At 41.2% G+C, this 21,803-nt stretch overlaps 1 protein-coding gene and 1 long non-coding RNA gene across 8 annotated transcripts in view; one reads left to right on the top strand and one right to left on the bottom strand.

Moving 5' to 3' along the window:
* LOC115085158 overlaps positions 1-12,123 on the bottom strand; it is a 29,093-nt gene extending 16,970 nt beyond the window's left edge. For both annotated transcript variants that reach the window (XR_003854745.1, XR_003854746.1), the window contains exons 1-2: positions 12,038-12,123; positions 10,287-10,454 (exon numbers count right to left, since the gene is read on the bottom strand). This is a non-coding gene — a long non-coding RNA (uncharacterized LOC115085158). The remainder of the gene's footprint in view (positions 1-10,286; positions 10,455-12,037) is intronic.
* Positions 1-21,803, top strand: part of NFATC1 (nuclear factor of activated T cells 1) — a 359,353-nt gene that overhangs the window by 103,365 nt on the left and 234,185 nt on the right. For all 6 annotated transcript variants that reach the window (XM_029590832.1, XM_029590833.1, XM_029590829.1 and 3 more), the window contains exon 4: positions 15,723-15,925. In XM_029590832.1, coding sequence (XP_029446692.1) covers positions 15,723-15,925 — 203 coding nt within the window. The remainder of the gene's footprint in view (positions 1-15,722; positions 15,926-21,803) is intronic.

The following is a 21,803-nucleotide window of genomic DNA, read 5'->3' as shown; positions in this document are numbered from 1 at the left end:
CTGCAATTGCTTACTGCTCCTTTGCATGTGGCCGATGCCCCCTCCTCCCTCTTGCCAGTGTGGCTCCGGCAACATTTTTCTTCTGGGGCTGCACAGGCAGGAAGGAGGAGAGGGGGCACCTGGACTGAATTTTTCTTAAGGCCATGGTGGGATGAGCTTGCACCACTGCCCTGCTGATCAAAGTGCCATGCCCCCCCCCCCCCCCCCCCCCCCGTACAAAACTGCTGCCGGTGGACCCCATCCCACCGGCAGCAGAAAAACCAAAAATCTTCCACTGCCGGTGGGATCGGGTCCACCAACGGCAACACTGGGCCTCTCTCTGGCCAAATATTCAAACTGTGCACTTGGCTGGATAATTATGAACGTATGTATAAGGCATGTGAATTATTCAGCAAGTTGAATAATTTGTTGAAGAAACAAGCCCTACTGGTTCAAGTAATAAAACTGATCCAGTGTTTTGTTTTTTTGGTTTTTTTTGCAAACTTCTGTATCAATAGGTTTAATTGAAGCATATAACAAGTTTAACTTTGAGAAAGGGCACATCATCGGCAGGTCTGCTTTTGCCTATGGGCAGAGCAGGGGGGTCCCCATTGCATAAGCACACAAGGTTTTGCCCCAAGGTCTGTCCGTACTGACCAGTGCCCTTGCTCTTGAGGAGCAGAGAACAGCCCTCTGCTTTCCGCTCCAGCCCCCTCCCTACACTGCCAGTCAGCATGCAAAGGACAGGAGTGGAAGTGTGAGCCTGAAGCAGAGGGAGCACAGTGCAGCGTCAACACAGAAGTTCCCCTTGCTCTCTACTTGTTCTCCCTCCCCCCCCCTCCTTCTGCAGGGAAGAGAGGGGGTGAAGCTGGGTAGCAGAATAAAGAATTTGGATTTTGTCTGTATATTTCTAATTTGTGATCCCTTTTTTCTGTATTTGGTGAGGGCCTGTTCTCTATGGGGCGGATTTTAAAAGGGCCGCGCGCGTAAATCCTGAAGGATTTACGCGCGCAGGGCCCTCGCGCGCCAGCGGCCTATTTTGCATAGGCCGCTGGCGCGCGTAAAGCCCTGGGACGCGCGTAAGTCCTGGGGCTTTTGAAAAGGGGCGGGAGGGGGCATGTCCGTGGGCGTCCCCGAAACGACATGGCGTTTCGGGGGTGTGCCCCGGCGTTTCGGGGGCGGGGGCGTGGTGCCGGCCCGGGGGCATGGTCGAGGCCTCCGGACCACGCCCCTGGGACTGGAGGACAGAGCGGGGCTGCCGGCGACGTGCGCAAAGTTACGCCTGCTGAAAGCAGGCGTAACTTTGCCGACAAAGGTAAGGGGGGGTTTAGATAGGGCCGGGGGGGGGGGGGGGGGTAAGGTGGGGGGAGGGCGAAAGAAAGTTCCCTCTGAGGCCGCTCCGAAATCGGAGCGGCCTCAGAGGGAACAGGCAGCGTGCGCTGGGCTCGGCGCACGCAGGTTGCACAAATGTGCACCCCCTTGTGCGCGCCAACCCCGAATTTTATAAGATACGTGCGGCTACACGCGTATCTTATAAAATCCAGCGTACTTTTGTTCGCGCCTGGTGTGCGAACAAAAGTACGCGCTCGCGCAAGGTTTTAAAATCTGCCCCTATGTGACTAAGGTGAGTTATTTTACTACTGTGTAGTTTGTGTAAGAATCTGTGGTGGTTCAGATTGCTCTGTTTTCTCAGTAGGAAATGAATTGATGTGTTAGGGCCTGATGGAATATTTGCAGTGTTTTGGTTTGTTTTTGGTGCAGAGTTGTTGCTATTGAAGTTCTGAAAGTTCATGTGTTTTGGTATGACAAGTTTGCTATATACAGTAGGTTCTCCAATTTTTTTTTTTTTTACAGGACTTTTCACAAAGTGCCTGGTAATAGACTTTGTTACTGAAATGACAACATAATTTGAATTTGTTTTTGTATGGTGAACAGAAAGGGGGAAAATTTCAGTTCAGCTCAGTCAGCTATTACTTTTTACAAATGTAGCATGAATTTCTGTTGATTGATAACTTTAGGTATTTCTTGCTTTTTTTTCCAATCTATCCCCCAAAATCATAGATGACACATTCGTCGAACTGACATGATTTCTGAAATATAATATCAGTGTGTATATATACACACACAGATAACTTAAGTTTAATATTTATCAGTATGATGTGATTTTACAAGGATTTTTCTGGAAAGTATGGTGGTGAGGACATGATTGAGCTTAATTAGCAAAATGGCGGTGGGGGGCCCTATGGGTTTGAAAGTTAATTGGGGCAAGGGAGGTGCAAGGATGAAGATTCACCTAGGGCGGTGGTTTCAGGATATCCGCCATGAATAATAAGATTGTATGGAAGAAGCATTGGGGCTGTCTTAGAGCTTGCGGACACACAGGGCCCCTGCTGATTTTTATTTTGGGTTTCTGCAGCTATTGCCACTACACAAAGATCTACAGTGCTACTGGATAGGGGGCTGAAGGAGGGAACTGGAGGACATTCCTGATCAACCACTTATCCGATACCTTTCGTATTGATACAGGTGTCCCTCGAGGTTCAGCACTCTTGGCAACACTGTTCAATATTTATAATGCTCTCTCTGGGGTAGATTTTTAAAAACTGCGCGATTGTGTACTTTTGTTTGCGCAGCCGCGCCGAAATCGGAGCAGCCTCGGAGGGAACTCTCTTTCGCCCTCCCCTCACCTTCCCCTCCCTTCCTCTACCTAACCCCCCCCCTACCTTTATCCATGGATTTACACCTCCCGGAGGGAGACGTAAATCCACGCGCGCCAGCGGGGTGCTGGCGCGCCGAGACCCGACCCGGGGGCGGTTGCGGAGGGCGCGGGCCCGCCCCCGAAACGCCGCGTCCCGCCCCCCAAACGCTGCGTCGTTCGGCCCCGCCCCCGACACGCCCCATCCAAAAACCCCGGGACCTACGCGCGTCCCGGGGTTCTGCGCGCGCCAGCGTGCAAGGCCCTGCTCGCGTAAATCCGGGCGGATTTACACGAGCAGGTCTTTTAAAATCCGCCCGTAGGTGTAATAAACTACTGGTGGATTTAGGAATTGCCGCCTTGTATGCTGATGACACATAGATTTACATCCCAATCGCCAAATCATTTGAAAAAACAGCATAGACATTCTCAATGTACATGAAAGCATTACAGCAAGAGCTATCTCTAATTAAACTAGCATTGAACACTAAAAAAAAAAAAAAAAAAAGTGAAATAATTTAGCTAAGCAGAATTCAATAGCTAAACCTCCGCCTATAGACCTGGGTAACATTGACATTACCCCCACAGATCAAATATGGGACTTAGGTATACAAATAGATGAAAAAAGCACTTAAATAAAATAATGCAGGCTACGCCAAGCTGCACATATTACATCGGTTGAAAGCTCCAAATTTCAAGGACTTCTGAACTGTTCCACAAACACTAATTTTCTCAAACATAGACTACTGTAACTCCCTATTACTCTGCCTTCCTACAGGTCTATTAAACCCATTAAACAAAATGTCTCAGCAAGACTTATATTAGGAAGAAGGAAATTTGATCACATCACACCCTCACCAATATCACTGCACTGGCTGCCAGTACAATCCAGTATCTATTTTAAAGTATTAACAATATTTAAAATCATCCACTCCAGTAACCCCAGTCTGATAGGCTTGACCCGTACACACCACAGCGAACATAAAGGACTATTGGCTGTGCCTACAATACAGAGCTGAAAACTTGGCTATTCAGAAATGCATATAACCTAATTTAAAAATATCAGCATGTAGGGAACTACAATATCCAGGGCAGATAACTGAAGAATGAGTAATAAGTAACAAGATATTTTTAAGTATCTTAAGACAACTCACTGACTGTTATGTGAAAACTGAAATAGATCTGCTGTGCTACTAACCTGCTAGTTAATTTGTATTAGAAAACCATTGATGTTCTTTTGGAACGACAGTATATAAAATGTCTAAACTAGAGAAGGGACTGCTGGGCAGGGGTTAGGAGGAGAAAGGATGCAGGAAGAGAGAGAGAGAGAGATGCTGGGTAGGAAGGGGGAAAAGGAGAGAGAGGGTGCTTTGCTGGAGCTGCTGCCATCAGAGGTGCAGCCACACTGGTAAGTCAAGGGGTGTGGGTGGAGGGAGGGGTAATTCTCAATATCTACCTAAGATGCTGAAAAAGCTACTCACAGCACTGCCGAGGAATTCAAAGCTATTACAGCTATGCTATCCTTTTGTGAGGTAGAATGGTGTGAATTTCACACCATTTCTCCAGATCAGGTGTCAAGATTGACTCAATTAAAAAAAACCAAAAAAAAAACCCTCATGCCCGCTTGGCTCTTTGACCTTCAATCTACATGGATTGAAGGCCCCATTTGCTGTTTCATTATCAAAGTTTATCGCTGCTTCATTTACAGATGGTTGATTCCCTGAAGGGCTGAAGATGACGCTGGTTCGTCCAGTATGTAAAAATAAGTAAATCCTTGCCTGGATTGGAGCCAGCAGGTGTTAAGCCTGTATCTAATCTTCCTTTTCTGTGTAAATTGTTAGAACATGGTGCTCTTGTTCAGGTTTTTGATATATGGAGGAGAATAATATCCTGGAGGTTATTTTATCAATGTGGCTATTGTTGAGGCCACAGTACAGAAACCTTATTAGTGATCACACATGATCTTGTGCTCACTGAATTAGGTAAGGGCTGTAATTTTGTTATTACCGGATGTCTCTTCAGCATTTGACACACTTTCCAGTGATTTGGTATTAGAAAGATTACATGGGTTTGGGTTGCGAGGCAACATGTTCCTTTGGTTGAAATCTTTATTTATTTATTTATTTTTAGTTGACAGGACTTTTCTTGCTGGGTTGGAGATGTTACTCCTCTTCTTGGAAGTCCTGTGACATTGGTGTTCCTCAACGCTCATCTCTTTCAGCAATTTAAATGTATATATGCAGCCACAAGGATTTATCATCTCTTTTTTTGGAGTTACCAAATTTATGCTGACTAAATTTAGCTGATCATACCAGTTACCTCCAATCTTTCATTGACAGTGACAGTTTTCTTTTTACTAATTGTGTAAATGCTGTTAAAGTGACTGCAGGGCATTTACTTGGTTTTAAATGTTAAAAAAAACCCCCAGAAACGTGTTGGGATGAGTTGGTCTCTGCAACAGACAGAAAATTCAGTTGTATTTTAGTGGCTCAGCTGTATTGTTCTCTAGTGAGAATCACTAGCATAAGACCAAAAGAAATAACCAAGGTATATATCTAAGATGAAAAGCAAATGGGAACCATGGAAAACTCAAAATTTATGGCACATTTTATTACTCCTATTTAGAGACCTTCAGAAAATAGAGATTTTAGCGTTCGCTAAAATGCTGTTCCTGTGTCTTATAGGAATGCTTTGTGTTTGTCAGGTAGTCTCTTAAAATATATAATCACTGGTATCATAGGGGTGGGTTTTTTGAAAGTGATTTTCCTATAACACCACTTATGAAAAGATTTTCTTTAACCAGCTCATGACAATTTTATAAAACTTTTTAAAAAGTAAAAATGTGTACTTGTCTTTAGAAGGCAATGGCTGAAATGTCCATGTTTAATATTTGATAAGAATGACTGACTGACTAGAAACGTCATTTTATTTGAGCCCGAAGTGATGCCCAATATACTGTGCATTTCAGCTTTTCATCAGGGGCATCAGGTTACTACTATAAAAAGAAATTATATGGATTTAAACACCTTACAACTTTTAAAATTTAAGTCCAACTCAATCTAATAGACTTACGAATAGTAGTATTCCACTCTTCTTGAACCCATAACTAACAGACTTTCAAACAATGTATCCCATCCAATCATAAATGAGTGACTTAACATCAGAGCTTTTGTCTTTTAAACTAATGAAAGCAGTTTTGACACAAATGCACCAATTGGTGACAGTGGCTCCCCCACGTCACAGGAATGAGAAACCAATAGAACCACAAAGAATAAATCCTGCTATGCTCTTTATATTAATGAGTATCAATTTATGGCTTCATTCATACCTTTAGGTGCTATGGTGTTTAGATTGTAAATCCATTGATGTTCTAAGCCAATGGTTCTCAATCTCTTTTCTCTCAGGACACACCTGAGAGATGCTCACATGTGACACACTGATCACATGACCATCATGGGACTAAATATAAGCATATGCTCTGCATCCACAGGAGTCCCCTGCTTCCTAACAATGGGTGCAGAGCAGAACTAAGACGTTTCCCTGTACAACTCACCATACAAAAAAGATATTCTGATGTCATCTTAAGAACAGCATTACAAACTCCCTCTATTACCAGGTGCATTGTAAAATAATACAAACAAACCCCACTCTGTACTCGTCTATCAAACCTGCCATACCTCAGCAGCACTAACTCCAAGAAATAAAACAGCAAAAGCCCTACCCATGAAAAGGCAGCAGTTCACCATCAGTGCAATATAATATTAAGAAAATACAACAAATAAGGCTGATACAAACCTCTAGTAAAGTACCTCATCTCAGGAATAGACAGACCTGCCTTCACCAAATATAGAATAAAAGACCACAAATTGCACACATGCAAAGAAAACCTGGAATGGAAACCCCAAGACCACCACCTGCATGCAGTGCAAGACTGGAGACTAGAAACAGAAATAATTTCCTCCTACACTAAGCAAAGTTCAATGAGAGAAGAAATGCATATTCTCAAAACTGACATAGTATGGCCCTTGTACCCAGTCACTCCCCTCCATGCCCCCATCACCACTCATTTCACCCAACTACTCAATCATTCCTTTACAGGCTCCTATGCCTATCCAATAATCCCGACACCCCCACCCCACATTCTCTTCCCCATGCTCCCTCTCTCCCCTGCTCAACTCTTTCTGCTCTTCCCTACCCAGAATACCTCTGACCACCTCTTTCCTACCCTTCCTGCTCAACATCCCCCATACCTCCATCTCTCTCCACTTCTATCTCTTTTCCCTGTCCAGCGGCTCCCAATCATTCCCTCCTCCACATCTCCCTACCCACCAACCACAACTTCCTTTCCTATCCAGCAGACTCCCTATCTCCCCATGCCTTTCTGCCCAGCAGACACTTGGACTCCTATCTTCCCGTGCCTTCTTGCCCAGTACATTTCCCCCTTCCTCCTGGCTCCCAGTCAGCAGAAAAGACTTCAGTCCAATCCAGAGTCTCCCTCCCTCATGACAAGAATGGCATCAGGTGGTAGGGTGACTAAATTGCTTAATTTCTTGAACATAGGATTTCATCGTTAGCACACAAGGACGCAAGAATTTATCCAAAAAAGACAGACAGTTGTTCAAACAGGGAGCTATTACTTGAAACTATTGATCTTGCCAGTGGATTAATCATGGTTTTATGAATTTAGGAGCACCATATAATATTGGGGCCTGAGGACATGGGATCCAAAGATAGTGGCATTCCTTGAAAGTCAAAAAAGGTGTATTCTAAAGATAAGTTGCTGGATTTGTGACTGTAATTCTGTATATATTTTAAGAGACTGACAATGCTAAGTGTTCCTATCAGAACAGGAATAGCATTTTAGCAAACGCTAATGTCTCTATTCCATGAAGGGCTCTAATACCTACAGTACCTGAATGCAATCTGCTTTGAAGCACTGAAAAAAGTGTGAAAAGTGGAATATAAAAAATAAATAGGAATAAAATCTGCCATAAATTTTGAATTTTCCATGGTTCCATTTGCTTTTCATCTTTAATACATACCTTGATTATTTCTTTTGGTTTTATGCTAGTGATTCTCACTTGAGAACAATAGATGAGCCACTAAAATACAACTGAATTTTCTATTTGTTGCAAAGACCAACTCATCCAACACATTTCTGTGGTTTTTTTTTCGTTTTTTGTTTTGAACATTTAAAACCAAGTCATTGTCCTGCAGTCACTTTGACAGCATTTACACAATTAATAAAAACTGTCATTGTCAATGAAAGATTGAGGGTAATTTGCTTTTGTTCTCTAGTGAGGTCTGTGACCTGAGGTCATGATAGATGCTCAGTTTTTGAGTCAAACACAACTTAAGACTATTCTGAGAGCTGTTTATTGTATAAGCTATGAGTAATTCACTGCATTAGGTATATGCTGGAGAAAGATGACTTTTGTTCGATTGAACAGTCTTTAGTAATCTGTACCTTGGATTATTGTAATGCCATAAATATTGAACTTCCTAAGTATGTACGGCAATCAATGCAGTTATTACAGAATGCTGTGGCACGTTTAACTAATTGCTGTATTAGAAATCGCATTTCTCAGAGACTCTGAGACCTGCATAGGTTACCTATAATTTAAGGAATACATTTTGAGTTATCTTAGTTTATAAAGCTTTTAATAATGAAGGTCTCAGTTATATATCAAATGTGATTGAGATACATGCCCCTTAGTCATTGGCTCCGTTCACTGGAAGAGAATTTAGTAGTAGGTACCTACTGTGAGAGAGATGCCTCCTAGGAAAAGTGTATTTTCACTTACTGTGCAAGCACTCTGGAAGACTTTTCCCTTCTCTCTGTCAGGTCACTGATTTTTAAATAGGCTGGCTTTCAAAAAAGGATAAATATTGCAGAATAAAGTTATCCTAGCTACCTTTTTAGCTGGATAACTTTGCCTTTCAGATGTTTAAAAATAAATAAATCTTTGAATATTGCCTGTTTAGGATCCCGTTAGCCAGATAACTTTACACCTGATAACGTTAAGCTTTATACAGCTATATTTAAAGAATGTAGCTTCATAAGCACCAACAGATTAAAAGGAAAAACCCCCAACCCTCCAGGCTAGGAAGTTGTGTTTCTTCTCCCCACCCCGAGTGGTATTCAGATTTTGGCCTGCTGGACCTGCGCCCTCGCCTTCCCCAAAGTGCTGCTGCAGCCATGGGCAGCGTCTGTTACTGGCATTGCTGTCATGTAAGTGGCTGAGGTGCCGGGAGCAGAATGCTTGGGCCACGGCAGTCTTCCTCACCATTTGGGGGGTGCTGGGCTGGCATGGGGAGGTTGAGAGAGGAGGGGGCCTCCTTAATGAATCGCTGATTTGGGGATGGCTGACCTGCCACTTTTTTTTTACTTTATTTTGGAAGTTGGGGGGGAGGGGGAGGGGGGCACAGGCCTGCTGGCCAGAACTTGAATGTCACGTGTAGGAGGAGGAGGTCCCATGTTGGCACTTCTGTGGGTATATCCTTTGACTCTAGGCGCATAATTTGAAACCTGCTTCTGGGGCCGGCTAGAGTTAGTCAAAAAAAGCTTTTATTCTGGATAACTTGTCCCCACCCTAAAATGCCCCTTACTTGTCTGGCTAAATTTTAGCCAGATAAGTGTTGCCAGTATTCAAAAACTAGCATTTATCTGGATAATTCAGAAGTTATCCGTATAAATGCCTTTACGTGTTAACCTCTATTTGTTTAGGCAATGAACCTTTTACTTGTTTCTGGCTTTTGCATCATGAACGGATCTAGTGCAGGGAATGCTAGCAGTACATGTGTGTGGTATGTTAAATATGGTTTTAATATTTATATTGTAAATTGTATAGTTATGTTCCTCCGTAATACACTCGGAACACATTGTTGAATGTGCAGAATAAAAATATCTTAAAATAGTCAACTGAGTTAAAATAAAAAAAACAAACAAAAAACAGAACCTTAAAACCAAAATATGGGTGCCTGGTAATGAGAGAAACGTGTTTCCACATGCAGTTGTATACTATGCAAAGTGAAAGATTTTAAGAAACACAAATTATATTTTTAACTAACATTGGGGGGAGAGTACATCCTCAGTGTTAGGAAACTCTACGGTAAGGCACAGCATTGTGTGTCCCTGTGTAGGAAGAAGTAAATCCCAGCGTCTCAAACCATATTTCGCCATTCAGCGAGAACACCTCAATTCGGTTTTTCATAGAAGTATGCAGTAAGGAAGGCTTTTACCGTAGTTTCCTGTATCTCTTTGGTCTTTCTCTACACACTCCTTCCCAATTAACGTGTTTGTTTTAAATGGATATTTCCCTTTCTGCACTGGTCCTACATGTCGCATGCGGGCATGTTTTGTGTGTATGCAGTTCACTTTCACATTTTAAGAGATTTGGACACCCATCCACTGTTTTAATTCCTGTATTTGTTAAAAATAGCGGCACAGGGACTGCCATGCATTGCCAAAGGGAAGTTTAATCTGCAGTAACTATTTTATTGTTGCACTCCTATTCTTAATGCAATAAAAGATCAGATTTTTTTTTATGGTTACACATCAACAAGATGGTTAAAAATTAGTGTCCAGTAGAAGGAAATTCAACCTACTTACACTGAAATTAATATGGCATTGTGAGGCTCGGTTGAGTGTCAGACCCAGTATCCTTTGACTTCTCTCTCAGCAGAAGTGGAAGCTCCTTTAAGTTATGCAGACCACAGTCTCAGCAGTCTGTTAACATTGGCTGTCCCAGTTGTAGAGTAGTTTGCCTGCCATGTTGGTCTGCTTGAAATAAAGGTTGGCAAAGCTAGTCAAGAAATGGTATTAAGATAATCCAATCAAAAGCCTTGTAATTTTTTTTTCCCTTAGCTGCTAGCGGTTGTTGGGTTTGCTGTTTGAGCTAAGGGCACAGGCTGCAGTTATCTGCTTGAAGTGAATACTTAGGCTTAGATCCTTTTTTTTTTATCTTGTAACACATGAAACTGGTACAGCACCATGTGCCAGGTGTTCAAAAGAGTTAATAAAAATTGGTGCCTTCAGCCTTCCTAACAAGGAGCGGCACTGCTTGCATTAAACCAGAAGGGGCAGTTGCTATTCTGTGTAGGAACATAAGGAGGGCTAGGCAAGCAAGTACAAAAGAGCCAATTAATTACGATTTCAGACTTTTCCAGCTCAACTTCCTGCAGCTGTTTATTTGTTCATATTTGGTAACTTTAATTAAAAACATCAAACCTTGAAACATGCTTTCAGATCCATTCAACTCTTGAAATCCATTTAAAACATTTTCTAACCTCATGTGGATTAAAAGTCAAGCTGTTAAACTAAATTGGGTTTTGACTGGTGTTTATCAAAGAACTGCGAAATAAGCATGCAGATTTACGAGAGGATTGCAGACAACCCCAAAATACCACATCCATGGTTATTTCTTCAGCCTGCACAGCCGGCAGTCTTAGAATAGACAGTGTGCAAAATGTCATATTCAAATTAACTATGCACAGCAGTCAGTCTGCTTCTAATTCATAAGTACCAAGACAATTGGAGGGGCTAATTAATATTTTTCTGGCAGTGGAAATATAGAACATGATGGCAGATAAGGACCACAGGGTCCATCTTATTCATTCTTATTTATGGTAGTCTTCTGTGGTCCTACTCCTAGGCCTTCCACAGTGAACATAAATATTTGCTTAACAATTCTACTTTCTTCTGTAGTCTGTCTCTACATATTCCCCACCTTCTACTTTGTCTTACAGTCATATTTTTGCCCTTCCCCCTTTCTCTAATGTATCTAAAAATGTATTTGTCCCCCTGTTTTACTGTATCACCTGTTTTTTCCATTTGAGCATTTGCTCTCCTGACTATTTTTCTAGCTTCTCAAATTTTTAGTATTGTTGCCTTTCTCCCACCTTTTTGCGATCTCTTGCAGCATATGAATGCTAATCTTTCATCCCCTACTTTCTCAGCACTTCTATAGAAAACAAGAGGCTGCTTTTTTCGGTGACTTTTTTTCCCCTCCACTTTCCTAACCAAGGTTTTCTTGAAGTCCAGGATCCTCGTGTTTGAATGAAACACCACTGCTTGCGTCATAATACTAAACCTTGCCTTCAATTGATTCCCTCCTATGACATCAGAACCACTCTCCCCTTTGTAAGCACCAGCTCCAGGATTGCTACCTCACATGTTTTTACCAGTTGCTGGAACAGTTTAGTAGTAGTATTATTGTTAAAGACTGCTTTCCACAGCTTCACGTTGTTCAGTGCGTAGTACAAATTAAAACATACATATCCAATAAAACAACAAACAATAAAACAAATTGCTAAAATAGAGATCCATTTGCTAATATTTACAGAAATAAAAAGATCACTGACCTTGTGAAACTTAAAAGTTGTGATTAGGCTGAGGGAGGGAGACTGTCATTGACCTTGTGAAACTTGAAAGTCATGCACGCTTCCTGTAGACCATCCAGGGCCTCTCTGCTTGTAGATGACATAGCAGCCAGGATGTCACAATCAACATCAGCAGATTGAAATCACCTAACAATAGCAACACCCCCTTTCATAGCAATTTAGTGAATGTTTTTTCAATGAAATCTGAATTTCTTCTGTCTGTGAAGGAGGTGTGTATATCTCAGCAATATAACTGGACATTTCATTCCCTCTTTCTAGACTAATACACTGCCGCCTCCAGACCTTTTAAGCCCTACAGTTCTGTTTTAACATTTTTTTTTTATATATACATAGTTCTGCCACTCCATATTTGATTAAAAGGTTAATAAATAAAAACAAAAATATAGGGTGATTCTTTTATTAGATTAACAATACATTTCTTGATTAGCTTTTGAGAGCTAATACTCTCCTCTTCGGGTCAGAATTCAAATGAGCAAGAGATATATTCCCAGGAAATATAAAGGGAGAGTGACTGCTATAAATCAATCATAAAAAGCATTCCAGTGATAGGATGATGGGGAAGGGGTGAGGGGGGGGGGGGGGTTGAAGGGTGATCAGGTGATGAACAGGTCAACTTTATGATACATAATGTAATGAGAAACCAAGGTCTGCGTTCCTTTTTGTCCCTTCCAAAGTGGCTGATCATTTTAACTTCACAAGTCTTGCATTCCTGGATTGTTTCAAATGTTCCTTATCGTAAGGTCACTGATGTGTAGAGGTCTGTTTCTGAAAGGTGCTCCTCCAAATCACTGTTGGCCTGATCTTTCTTGTGGTGTTTGATTTTATGTCTGTGTGAATTGACTCTTGCCTTTAACGTGTGGCCTGCCTCACCGAACTCAGACCTGAAGAAGAGAGAGTATTAGCTCACGAAAGCTATTCAAGAAATCTAGTAAGTTAGTCCAATAAAAAGGTATCACTCTACATTTATTTTTGTGTTTATTTGTTAAAAACTTTCTGTGTATTCAACATGGCCGCCAAATTACTTCATTTTATTAAAGGCAGCAACAACCCAGACTACATTAAAAATAGGTTTCTAATCCCATGGCCTTTTTTTGGCTGGTATGGTGTCTTCTTTATTCTGCCTTCCACTGGTGTAGATGAGACACAGCTTCGGCAGACCATCCTACTTATTGCTGCTGTTAGGTTGGCTTTACACTTTCATTCAGTTGTGCTGCAAAGCATCCTCAGTGTCATTAATATTTAATACTCTAGCAATATTTAGCAGTGTTTATTGCACCAAATAAAGTTGATTGCAAACAATTTTACTTAAGATCCAAAATTATCAACCAGTGCCCAAGTCCTGGCAGGATTCTTTGGCCTTTCTTCCATCTTTCCTTTGGCTGTTGTGTACCAGAGAATGACAGTTTTGCCTAACTTATATTGGACAGTGTATCTTTCAGTGAGTGGTATGCATACTTTTCTGAAGAAGAGGTTGCTGGCCCATCACATTGAGAGTTTTCCGAATTGAGCTAATGTGCTGTGATTGCATGTTCATGCATTTTAACTATTACTGTAAGCAATTACAGTGCCTATCAGGTCTATAGCCCCCTTGAACATATTTTACAAATTGTTGTCAGTGTACAAGACTCGCATGCATTTAAGTGGAAAGCTGGCTACGGGCCGGCGAATGTGTGCCTGCATGCAGGCTTGAAATTTACCATCAAACGTGGACTCTTTTTTGAAGCTGATGGGTTACACCAGAGCTTGAAGTATTTAGGATTGCTACAGAAGTATAAGGGAGAGTAGACACTTATCTAGCCAAGCTATTCATGTTTCTATTTCTACTTCATTTTCTAAGAAGTCCTGGAATATATTTTTCTCTTGGCAGTTGTGGGGTTGGATGTGTAGATTATTGGAGCAATCGCTTGTTTAATGCATTTGACTTCCAAGCTACGAGGTAACAAAAGGTGAACATTTTTGAAGTGGGTGTAAGACTTTATAGCAACTGCATGTACAGATACTGAAAGGAAATCTCAGTCAGGATTTAGACTTCTGCTACATAATTTACCCTTATAGAAAACTAGGAGCAAAAAGCTTATCAATGAGCTTTTCTCTGTGAATAGTGACTGCATCATGCTGGTCTTTCACATTTAACACTAATGCAGTTTTGACATTGCAGCAAATTGCTTCAGAATGGCGTAATTGCTGAACATTTTGAATTATGCTTAAACAGTCCAATTGGAAAAACATCTTTGTAAAAGAGAGAAACAGCTGCAGGGTTTGTATACGTTGAGATGTCCTGCTTGAAGTGATGGTCGGAAACAAAGCACTTAGAGCTGCAGCTTTATTTTCAATTGGTTTAACACATTTGGCCAATGCAGCAAGTGAGGTGATCAGAAAGTTAAACTGTTAAAGCTTTTTGCGTGCGTGTTACTAGATGGCTGTAGAGCCTTAGGGCCAGGTTAAAAAGTCTTATTTTAAACATTGAGGTCATTGCATGAATAGGTTTGTAGTCCTCATATAGAAACTGGAATTATGAGCCCTTATATGGGTTGGGGAAGGGAGGGGAACTAGGGTTCATGTCCTTCTCCATGATCGGACATTATCTGATAACCTGGACTCCCAGTACTGCTTTGTAAACACTCAAATATAGTACTGAGATGGTATCTCTCAAGGTGAAGCAATACATCTCCAGCTAAGTATTTCTCAGTGGGTTGACACTTGAGGTTTCATTTGCAGGCACTAGTCCTCTGTATTTTCTTGCTAAGTATTCAATTACAATTCTTCTGAAGATAATTCAGAATATTTTTTGGCACGGGTAGTGGCATGGTTTACAAATTTACAGCTGAAGCTCTTAAAGGAGAACAAGCCATCCAGAAGCCCCTCTAGAAGTCCCAAGATTTCAGCTAAACAATTTTGAGGAGCACTGCCGTGTCTCGAACATATGCTTAAGCGTAAAAAAAGGAAAAAAAAATTGTGATATGGGTGGTGCTTTGTAGCTGCAGGTGGGAGCAACCAAGCAGATAAGGGAGTAGACTTGCCTGTTGCCAACCCACTCCAACAGTGTTGGCAGGTCACTTCCTGTTTTTGATATTAGTCCATTTCCTAGGCACATCATTGAAAACAAATTTAAACCAGAGGCCTGCTGTAGGCTATACAACCATTTTTATTCTCTGCTTGAAGATTGCTGAGAACATTCTCACTGGCACAAACTGAAAGAAACCTTCTATTGAATGGGGATAGATTAAAAAGAGACAAAACCAGGATTCTGGGACACTAATATTCAAATTCCAGTCGACTGATTTTGCTGCCCTTGTTGCCGGGGGGGTGGAGGGATCTCTCATCTTTTCCTTATACATCTTCCTATTGGAACATTTTTATGGGGAATTCATATAAAATGTTTGAATGTGTATATATATAACAGGCCTCTTCAAAAACAGAACGTAGCAAAAGGGCCTGAGATCACTGAGAATAATGAGGCACTTTTTCTGTCTATGCCCTGTTTATTATGGCACCAGTACTGCTTTACAAAATGAGAGGACTTAACATTTTGCACCTGTCCTGAGTTTTCTCCTTGAGTTAGGCTGTCTTGGTGATACAATTGTAATTGGTTCCGTAGCAGTATGCGTGCATCATTTAGCTGTGGTGTTTTCTGTTCTCTTGCCAGCTCCACGGTTACTTGGAGAGTGAGCCCCTCACAGTACAGCTGTTCATCGGCACTGCAGACGACCGCCTGCTGAGACCCCACGCCTTCTACCAGGTTCATCGCATCACTGGCAAGACAGTTTCTACCACCAGTCATGAAACCATACTTTCTAATACAAAAGTTTTGGAAATTCCACTTCTGCCAGAAAACAACATGAGAGCAATGTAAGACCCTACCATTTCTCCTTTACCAAGAAGGTTTCCTTCACATTGCCCATTTACTAGACCTTCACAATGTGGGTTCTGTATTGGGAATCGCCACCCAGGAAAAGGACCTTGGAGTCCTTGTAGAGAATACGTAGAAATCCTCAGCACAGTGTATGGTGGCAGTAAAAAAAAAAAAGCAAATACGTTTTGGATCTTTCCTAAATTCTAATGGGGGGGAAGCATATTGCCTCTATCAAGCTGTTGTGGTGCTTATAGCCCCCATTACAGATATGGCTTGAAAAGGAAAGCGGGGAAGTAGTGAAACACTTTTTGATATGTCACACATGAACTCCTCATTCTTGTTCTAAGTTTTTGATTTTTGATCGTAGGCAGTTTTATAATTACTAACAAAATTATAAGCATGGCGTTTGTGCTTTAGCTTTGGACTTGTTTTCCTAGACACAGATGCTGAGCTACAAAGTTATAGAACAGATACAAGGCCAGTTGACATTCCAGCTAATTGTGAGCCATAGATAAACATTTACATATGACGCGAGGATAATTATCATGGAGGCAAAGGGCAAATTATCATATGGCCATTCAGATTGACTTTCTGTTATAAACAAATAATCAGTCATTTTGATGATTATGTAACCTAGTTTATGAATGACAATTTAGAAATAAAAATTCTATATAAAGGTGTATGATCAGTATAACTAATTGAGAGGGAGTTTATACTGATGCCTTGCATGGCACTCTGCCACTCCATAAGGTACCTTATTTAATATTTATTTATTTATATTTTATAGCATTTAAATAAAAAAAAACCTTTTCTCTACAGCTGTTGGCTCCAAGCATCTGTTTTCAGAGAACCACAACAGAGCCATGTTGTGACTGCCCCCTTGAATATGTTGTGTAGTTCTGGTTGCCCCATCTTAAAAGGACTCATCAAAACTAGAAAAAGTGCAGAGGAGAGTGACAAAAATGAAGGGGATGCAACAACTCTCCTATGATGAGAGGCTATGCGGGTTAGGGCTCTTCAGCTGAGTAAATAAAGGATGGTTATTTACCCTTTCAAAAAAAAACAAAAAACAAACAGCCAGCAGATTCTCAGTCAAATTATGGAAGATGTTGGAGGATGTGGTCAGGGTGACTAGCATAGTGAGGTTTGGACAAGCTCCTGGAGGAGAAGTTCATAACACATTATTAGCCAGGCAGACAAAAGAAAGTTATTGCTATCCCTGGGAGTGAGAAACAAGAAACAGGTCAACTTTATGGGATCTTTCAGGTGCTTGTGACCTGGATTGGCCACTGTTGGAGTCAAGATACTGGACTCAATGGACCTTGGTCTGATCAAGCATGGCAATTCTTATGTTCTTATGTAAATGTTTTTAAAATTTTACAAATCAAACTAACAAGCCTCCAGAGATTTTCAGGCGTTCAGTTTAAGATATGAGTAAACATTGAAAATATTTATTATATTAGTGGTAAATACATCCTACACTCGTGCTACAACCATTCGGGCGGATTTTAAAAGCCTTGCTCGCGTAAATCCGCCCGGATTTACGCGAGCAGGGCCTTGCGCACTGGCGCGCCTATTTTCCATAGGCCGCCGGTGCGCGCAGAGCCCCGGGACGCACATAGGTCCCGGGGTTTTCGGAAGGGGGCGTGTTGGGGGCAAGGCCGAACGACGCGGCGTTTAGGGGGCAGGACGCAGCGTTTCGTGGGCAGGCCCGGGGGCGTGGTTTCGGCCCGGGGCGTTCTGGGGGCGTGGCCGCGCCCTCCGGAACCGCCCCTGGGTCGGGTCTCGGCGCGCCAGCAGCCCGCTGGCACGTGTGGATTTACATCTCCCTCCTGAGGCGTAAATCCATGGATAAAGGTAGGGGGGGGGTTTAGATAGGGCCGGGGGGGTGGGTTAGGTAGGGGAAGGGAGGGGATGGTGAGGGGAGGGCGAAAAAGTTCCCTCCGAGGCCGCTCCGATTTCGGAGCGGCCTCGGAGGGAGCGGAGGCAGGCTGCGCGGCTCGGTGCACGCCGGCTGCCCAAAATCTGCAGCCTTGTGCGCGCCGATCCAGGATTTTATAAGATACACGCGTATCTTATAAAATCCAGTGTACTTTTGTTTGCGCCTGGTGCGCCAACAAAAGTACGCGAACGCAGTTTTTTTAAAAATCTACCCCATTATACTTAGAAAGTCATTTGGCATTTATAAATTTTGTATGCAGTATTATATCAAATATCTGCTCCTCTTTCCAGTCTGGCCTTCTTTGTCCAATGTGTATGTTATCTTATTCTGGATCCCCACAATCAATTACTCAAATGTGGATATTGTAAAGAAACGTGAAGTTGATGGGCTTGTATCATATGATTGCAGAAGTAATAACTTCTCATTAAGGCTCTATTCAAAAAGGACTTTCCCCATTCAGTGTCACTGGGTAAAAATATCTCTGGTGAATAAAGACTGAAGTGTTTTCATTATCTAATGCTACTAGGTGTGTTCCCTTTCTGATAGTAACACAACCCTAGACTGATTAGTGGGGGGTGGCCTGCTTGTTGCAGCGGTTGCTACCCCCAATTGAGCTGGATGTCACTTGGATGCAGATTCAAAGCTGCTCTCTAAATTGGGTGGAGGGGAATTAGGGCTGGAGGGTACTGGAAGCCAATAGTAACAGGTGGGAGAGAGAAAAAGGGAAAAAAAATGGATAAAGTGCGTAGCTTGCTGGGCAGACTCGATGGACCATTTGGTCTTCTTCTGCCGTCATTTCTATGTTTCTATTTCTATGACCATTTATCTATATATTTTATCAGTAGAAATTAGCATATGGATGAAAAATCAAGGAAGGAAATTTAATTGTGAATTCATTAACTGGAACCCTTATTGAGATTAGTAGTATGCCTGTGTTGGAAACCTTTGAGTATCACAAAATCTGTAGAATACTTTTTATTATGAGTACCATGCATATTCCTTTGTCATGGGAAATGACCCCTTTTTTGATTTTTATTTTTTTTTTTTTTTCATACCCAATGAGCAAAAGACAGTAAAACTGTCTTGCTCATTGTTGCTTTCCATTTATTTTATCTCTGACACCATGGATATTTTTTTTTCCCAGGAGTAGCATAAGATTCTAGTGTAGAATCCATATTTCCTTAAAGTTCCCTTTGCGAGAGAGATGTTCATTTGTCCTGGTTACACGAGACAATAAATGCCATTGACAAGGCTGTGTAGCCATGCTAGACATTAGGGTTCAATTCTGCTTCTGCAGAATTGCCACTTGACCCAAGGACGTGGAAATGTTGTAGGCAATACTTTGAAATCCTCAACTTTGTGCACAGCAGTGGTCAAACACTTATCTTGGAAACAAAGATACTGTGTAGAACAGTTGGCCAACTATAAATACCCGATGGTGAAGGGTATGACCAAGTTATGAACTACAAGCATTATTTACCCAGAGTGAAAGGCAATGGCACTGTTAAAACGTTTATAATGTGCAGTTATAAATTGCCCAACCTTAAGCTAAGCTCCAGGTGACATATAACGCACAAAAATTAAAAATACAAATAACCACATGTACATAGTAACATTGAGCTAATAACACTACCAATTACAAAAAAAAAATGTAAAGACAAAAAACGCAATCATAAAACAGAACACACACAAGTAGAATCTTAGCCCTTAAACATAAAACCTAAAACCAGTTAAATATCTACTTAAAAGTTTAACTAAAGAGCCAGGCCTTACTGTATTTCCTAAACTGTACCAAGCTATTCAAAGGCCTTATTTCCTGGAGAGGCTAACGCCAGACTAAGGCCCATAGCAAGAAAAATCATTTCCTTGTGTAAGTAAGGTTAATCTTAACTGGTAACTACTAATAAAATTTAATCTAACAAACGTAGCATTTTCTGTGGATGATAATCTGCCAATTGTGCTAACAAATATTCAGGGATCGGGCTATTTAATGCTTTATAGACCAAGAATTAAATCTTAAAACTAACTCTGGAATCCAATGGCTGCCAATGTAAAGATTTCAAAGAGAGAGTGATTTATTTCAGACCCAGTAAAAAGTGAGTAGCCATACTAACTGGAGATGGCCCAATTTTTCCTGAGGTAGTCCCACAAAAGTGTTATAATAGTTAAGGCGGTTAAAAGCAAAGCATGAATCAAATTGACCAAGTCATCCCTCACAACAAGAGGATGAAGGTTAAATATGATGAAATTGAGAAAATATTTTAACAATATTACTAATATGGCTGTGAAACATTAAATGGGAATCCAATATCACCCCCAATAGTTTTACCTCCTCAATTGGGACCATCAATCTATTATTGATATGATCACCTGCAGGGAGAGGTGAATGAGACAAAGGTCATGGCCATTATCTCCAATACATATACTATTAATTTGTAGGTAATATCATAAGGAAATAATTTTTCAATAGAAATGGAGATTTGGACTGGGTCCACTGTTATCGAAAAGTGTAGTTTTCCTCTTATTTAATGGCAACCTGTTTTATTGATGAAAGTGTTTTTTTTATGAGGGATAGAAAGTTTTAGTTGGATAGGAGGATGCCTTTTGACCAAGTACTGGTCTGACAGCTAAAGGCTAAGGAAAGAGCAGACTAAGGATTTTTTTTTAAATACATATTTTATTGATTTTTCACAAAGTATTTTCACATACTTCGACAGGAAAAGAAAATAAGATAAGTATTATAACCATACCAAAACATCTATCAAACAAAGATAACACAATACAAATACATTTCTTATTTTGCGAGGAAATAATGAGGGTGCCTAGCCAGGTATTTAAGGGAGTTTTACAAAAATTCTCTAAAAAAGAAAACTGTCTTAATGGAGATGTCTGTTTACATAGTCATGATTGTCTTAGCTTTCTTCAATAATACTATTCACATTCCTGGCATACAAAAAGGACTTAAGTTGCTCTACAATTATAAATATAAAAAGACAAAGATATTTAAGTAGAAAAGTGTACCCTAAAGCTGAAATTTGAGGCCTCAAACCTAGAAACTCCCTTCTTCTGACCTAAGTCTGTCTAGATAGATCCGGGAATATTTTAACTTGGCCGTAGAATTCTACATCCATATTTGAAAAGTAATTTTGCATTACTTTACTGACATCTCTTTCTGTGACGAAAGAGACCAGCAAAGTTCCTCTATCCATAATTTCTACTGCTGAGCTTTCAATAAACTGGGTTAAATTTTCCATGGCTTCTAAATGATCCCCTCCAGTTTTTTTCATTGACCTAGTCAGGAAATAGGCTTTATTTATCATAGGTATTTGAGCTTCTTCAAATTTTAAATATTCACAGAGAATCGTTTTCAATGAGCTTTGGGTGTTCTCATCCAAAGCCCTGGGAAAATTGAGAAGTCTCAAATTCAAATGTCTTGTACAGTTCTCAAGATATTCCAGTCTCTTTGATTGCATGCCAATATCTTTAATCAAGTTTACATTCATGACTTGGACTTGGAAACTTTCTGTTCAACTTCTATTACTCTATTTCCCATTTCTTTTATTTGTCCTCCCAAGTTCAGATTAAGGGATTGTACCTCCATTTCCACCTTAGAGTATTTACTTTCACAGACGTTAACTATTTTTACCAAACTGGCAACCAAGTCCCATAAGGTGTCCAGGGTGACTACTGCTGGTTTAGAGGGTAGTTGGAATAACTCGCCCCCTGCCTGGGCAGTCAATGTTCTTGCTGGTTACAGTTCTTGGGCTTCCCGAATCCTGCGTTCCTCTTCACTGGGTCAACCGGGGACATCGATGAATGCAGTCCTCCAGGCCGTGTTTCCATTGGGTTTGAGAAGAGCCGTGGTGCAGGCGTGGTTTCGCTCTCTCTGCGTCCCCCTCCCATCGGGCAGATGACCTCATCTCCCTGCGCCG

The sequence above is a fragment of the Rhinatrema bivittatum genome, chromosome 2 (genome assembly GCF_901001135.1).
Source record: "Rhinatrema bivittatum chromosome 2, aRhiBiv1.1, whole genome shotgun sequence".
NCBI classification, from domain to species: Eukaryota; Metazoa; Chordata; class Amphibia; order Gymnophiona; family Rhinatrematidae; genus Rhinatrema; species Rhinatrema bivittatum.
Note: the sequence above shows the minus strand (reverse complement) of the source record. Positions and strands in the feature narration are given on the sequence as shown.